The sequence below is a fragment of the Falco biarmicus genome, chromosome 10 (genome assembly GCF_023638135.1).
Source record: "Falco biarmicus isolate bFalBia1 chromosome 10, bFalBia1.pri, whole genome shotgun sequence".
In the NCBI taxonomy this organism is placed as follows: domain Eukaryota; kingdom Metazoa; phylum Chordata; class Aves; order Falconiformes; family Falconidae; genus Falco; species Falco biarmicus.
The window spans coordinates 19,416,168-19,420,966 of NC_079297.1; the positions used below are offsets into that span (position 1 = coordinate 19,416,168).

At 44.9% G+C, this 4,799-nt stretch overlaps 1 protein-coding gene across 1 annotated transcript; it reads left to right on the forward strand.

Moving 5' to 3' along the window:
* Window positions 1-3,122: 3,122 nt before the first annotated feature.
* LOC130156206 (olfactory receptor 1052-like) lies at window positions 3,123-4,058 on the forward strand. The gene has a single exon (XM_056354507.1). It carries the CDS (start codon window positions 3,123-3,125, stop codon window positions 4,056-4,058), a length of 936 nt encoding a protein of 311 aa, XP_056210482.1.
* The last annotated feature ends 741 nt before the right edge of the window (window positions 4,059-4,799 follow it).

The window sequence follows — 4,799 nt, forward strand, 5'->3', positions numbered from 1 at the left end:
ACTAATCCTGGCTATACGTACAGGCTGAGGAACAAGAAGCTGGAGAGCAGCCCCACGGAGAGAGATCTGGGGGTTTGGGTTGATGGCCAAGTTGAATACAGGTCAACAGCGTGCCCTGGCAGTCAGTGGGTCCTGGGGTGCATCAAGCATAGCAAGCTGGTTGAGAGAGGTGATTGTCCCACTCTACACTGTACTGGTGCAGCCCCACATTGAGTGCTGTGTGCTGGTTTGGGCACCTCAGTGTAAGAAGGGCATCAAACCGTTAGAGTGTGTCCAGTGGAGGGCGACTAAGGTGGTGAAAGGAATTGGGTGATTAGGAAGACTGGTTAATGTCATTTGGTTTCTTCAGCTTGGAGAAGAGAAGGCTGAGTGGTGACTTCGTTGCAGTCTACAGCTTTCTCGAGGGGGGCAGTGGAGGAGGTGCCAATCTCTAGTGACCAGCGATAGGACATGAGGAAATTATATGAAGCTGTGTCAGGGGAAGTTCAGACTGGGCATTAGGAAAAGATTCTTTACCAAGAGGGTGGTCAGTCACTGGAACGGGCTCCCCAGGGAAGTGGTCAAGCCTGTAAGAGTTCAAGGAGTGTCTGGATAATGCTCTTAGTCATATGGTTTAGACTTAGGTAGTTCTGTGAGGAGTAAAGAGCTGGACTCTATGATCCTTATAGGTCTATTCCAACTTGAGATATGCTATGATTTTATGATTCTATGAAATCAGGATGGACAGGCAAGAGGTTACTCAGCCTGCCCCTCCAACCCTCTGCAGAGCATGTCTATCAGTGATGGACGTTGCCGGCCTCTCCTGCAATCTACCCAAGGCTGGACCTGGGGACGTCAACTGCAAAACCAGAGAAGCGAGACTATAACAGCAAAATTATTTCTGTGTTTTTATTTGCTTTTTTAAAATATGTATGCATTCACTTTAACTAAAAAATGCAGTACAAACAAAAGTATGTTCAACTAAACTGGCCACTGCAAAGATAAGCACTGATTTCCCTGAACTGAGACATTAATAAATAGTTACTGTAGTTTATTCTCCATAACCAGAGGAAGAAAAAGTTCTTCTGATTCAAATCCTTCTATGAAACATAGCACCTTGCAAGAAAAAAATAAGCCCAAATTTAAGTATGTCAGTAGAATTACTTATCCTCTGCACAAATTATTTCTGAGGTTTTGACAGATTCCCAAAACATAAACATCAGAGAGAAGTCCCTGCAGGATGCCCTTGGGGAAATCTCACCCTGTTTTCCAGGTGCCCTAGGGAGGCTATGATGATTTATTCCATGAGCACAAGATTGATGGGAGATCATTCTGCTTTCACAAACACTGGTGGAGCCTGGTTTTTGACTTCAGCACAGTAATTGCTGAGTTTGGGACTGCAAATAACATGGGAGACCTTTGAAATGAGAGAGGGTGGGTGAATTTCTGATACGAAGCCATGCTGTATGGTAAGGTGTTGACTGTCCTTACGGGTCTCTCTTAACAGCTGAATAATTTTGTGTGTGGACACAATCTTCCATCAACACCTGCATGATGATCCTACCTGCCTGTAGTTTCACTGGGATGGAGATCTATGGAAAAACTGCAGAAGCTCTGATGTAAGGTAGGAAAATTAAGGGTCTTACTAAGAACTTAGTGATAAAGAATGCAGCAAAGACGCAAAAGAAGAGGAGGAAAATGACAATGCACGTTGAATAACACTTTTACACATGAATTCATGAGGAACTTGAGTATTACAGTAGATGATAAACACAACAAATAAGGATTCTTAGTTCAGCACTGTGTTTAAATCACATGGCTAAAATTAGCTTTTTCTAAGTTTGTCATTTTGTCTTGTCCATGGCCTTTCTTCAATATGAAGGGTGGCAAAATTGCTCAGCATTATTGTTTAGTTTTGAAAACTTGTCTGAATCACAGATAAATGGCATGAGCCTGAAGTTTCAAGTTTGGCTGAAGACTGTAGAGGACTCCAATATAAACAGGATGAAGAACTGAGGGAAGCGCTAAATCATAATTGTTGGAAGTAATCTATTCAGGTGTCAGTATCTGGCACTGATCACCGTTCTTAAAATACTGGAGATCTCAAAGAGAGAGTAAGTACTGATGAAAGGCAGTCTGCAGACATGTTCCTCAAGCGTATTTCACTGCATCACCACCAGGAGTTGCAGGAGAAGAGACACGAATAAATGAGAGAATAAACCTGACTACTGCAATCTGTAAGGAATTTTAGTGACCAGTGAGATTGAATACCCCAAACCTAGCATGCCACCCTTGCCTCATCCAAAGGCACAACCATCCCTGGGTTCATCACACCTAGTTTCGATCAGAGGATGTATGGAGAAATGGGGCTTTGTAGGTAACTGTAAGTAATGAGACATGACCATTGCTCCTGTAGATGGTCCAGACAATATTTGACACCAACATAAAACCACAAAAGAGGTCAGAAAAGCCAATTTTGTATGCTGTCTGGGAGGCCAGATAGTCAGCTCATTTATAGCTGTGTATAGTGTGGTCATCCAGAGCACGATCAATCGTCTAACAACCAAGGAATGAATGCCAGAAGGAAGGACTACACCTAGCCTGTGGAGAGATAAAGATACCAGTTCCCAGACTAAAAAGCACAGCCACTGTCCCCTGGGATGTTAAATTCCAAGTTACACTTTCACTTTGTGATGGGACCTTGTATTAACTGTAGCCTTAAGACGTTTGAAATGAACTCTAGATGTTTGAAATACAGGAAGAATCATCAGTGTGAACAAGGTTACATGACTACAACTGTGGACAAGATATTTATGAAACACTTTCATGTGCCCCAAAAAATCCTTGTTCAGATATGGGACTTGAAACTGAAAGGGAGTCACAGGTCAAAGGAGAGGTTGTGGCAAACTGCTTTCTGTTAAGGACTTATGAATAAAAAAAAACTTCTAAGGACTGCTGATGTTTCTTCCAGAGATGGATGGCACTGTCATTACAAGAAAAAAACATAGTAGTTTTTACTTTTTTCCTTTTCCATTTAAATTCATTGATGGTGTCAACTTTTTATGTGGATATTAATGAAGTGGAAATTGCATCAGGAATCTTTTCACCCTCTTCCCTCCATGTCTCTCTGCAGTGATGTAAAAATGGTCGATGAGAACTGCACTGAGGTGAAATGGGTCACCTTCTTGGGACTGACAGAGCACCCACAACTGAAGCTCGTCCTCTTCATGCTCTTCCTGGGCACCTACGTGCTGTCGTTGGTGGGGAACATCAGCCTGATCGCCCTGATCAGCGTCAGCCCCCGGCTTCACACCCCCATGTACTTTTTCCTTTGTAACTTGTCCTTCATAGACATTTGCTACTCCTCCACAATCAGCCCCAAAATGCTGCTGGACCTTCCAGCAAAAACCAAAGTAATTTCTTTTGTTAGCTGCCTCACGCAATTTTATTTCTATACTATTTTTGCTACAGCTGAGATTTACCTGCTGGCTGCTATGGCCTATGACCGGTATGTGGCCATCTCCAAGCCTCTGCTCTACAAGACTGTCATGTCTCCTTGCACCTGCATGAGCCTGGTCATTGGGTGCTACCTTGCAGGGACCCTGAATGCCAGCGTGCACACAAGCGCCATGCTCCGGCTGTCCTTCTGTGGTCCCCTGGTCATCAACAACTTCTACTGTGACGGGCCACCGCTGTTTGTCGTCGCCTCCACCGACACACACCTCAATGTCATTTTAATGTTTGTGTTTGTGGGTTTCAACATGGCAGCCACCACCCTGCTCATCCTCACCTCCTATGCCTGCATTGTGGTGGTGGTGGGCAGGATGGGCTCTGCTGCGGGCAGGCCCAGAGCCTGCTCCACCTGTGCCTCCCACCTGACAGCTGTCATCCTCTTCTATGCATCTGCTGCTTTTAATTACATGCAACCCACTTCAGCAAGCTCCCTGGGGAGCAAGAAAATTGCATCCATCTTTTACACCATTATAGCCCCCATGCTGAACCCCATGATTTACAGCCTGAGAAACAGGGAGGTGAAGCATGCCTTTCACAGTTTCATCAGGAGGAAAGTATACTTCTGAAAAACAATCTCATGTTATCTTCCTTTTATTTCTTTCTCGGAGGAGGCTGCTGCCTCCAAAACCATTTGGCACCTCATATTTAGGGTTGAAAAATTAATTAGTCTGCTCTGAAACTGTGCCCACTAACATAGCTACATCGGTCTTGTCTCAAGCAGAAATGTCTTGCCCAGTTACTCTACCTCCCATGTAATAATCATGATGCCACGGTGCAAAACAAGGTAAGTCTATGAGCCAGAGGCAGTGATGATCTGGATCTTCACACAGAATCACAGGACAGTGGAAGTTTGATGGGACCTCTGGAGATGACCTAGTCCAACCACCTGCTCAAAACCAGGTCAGCCACAGAGGCTGCCAGGGAATGAGTCCACTCTGAATATCTTCAAGGATGGAAACCCCACAACTTTCTGTGTTTCCAGTGCTTGATCACCTTTGCCAGGAATAAAGCTTTTTCTTAGGTTTAAATGGAGACCCCCGTATTTCAATCTGTGTTCTTGCTAGGCACCATGAGAAGGGTTTGGTTCTGTTCCCTTTGTTCACCTTCTCCCCCTGCCCCACCCCCCCCACCCCACCCCACCCCAGGTATTTATATTCACTGATAAGATCCACCCTGAGTCTTCTCTTCTCTGGGCTGAACTGCCTGAGCTCACTCCTGGTATGAGATGTTCCAGTCCTTCAGTCCCCTTCACTGCTCCTGCTTCAGCGTGTCCTGGTCTCTCTTGCACTGAGAAGCTGAGACCTGGA

Coding starts and splice junctions, on each gene's coding strand:
- LOC130156206 (XM_056354507.1), top strand. CDS start 3,123: ATGGTCGATGAGAACTGCACTGAGGTGAAATGGGTCACCTTCTTGGGA.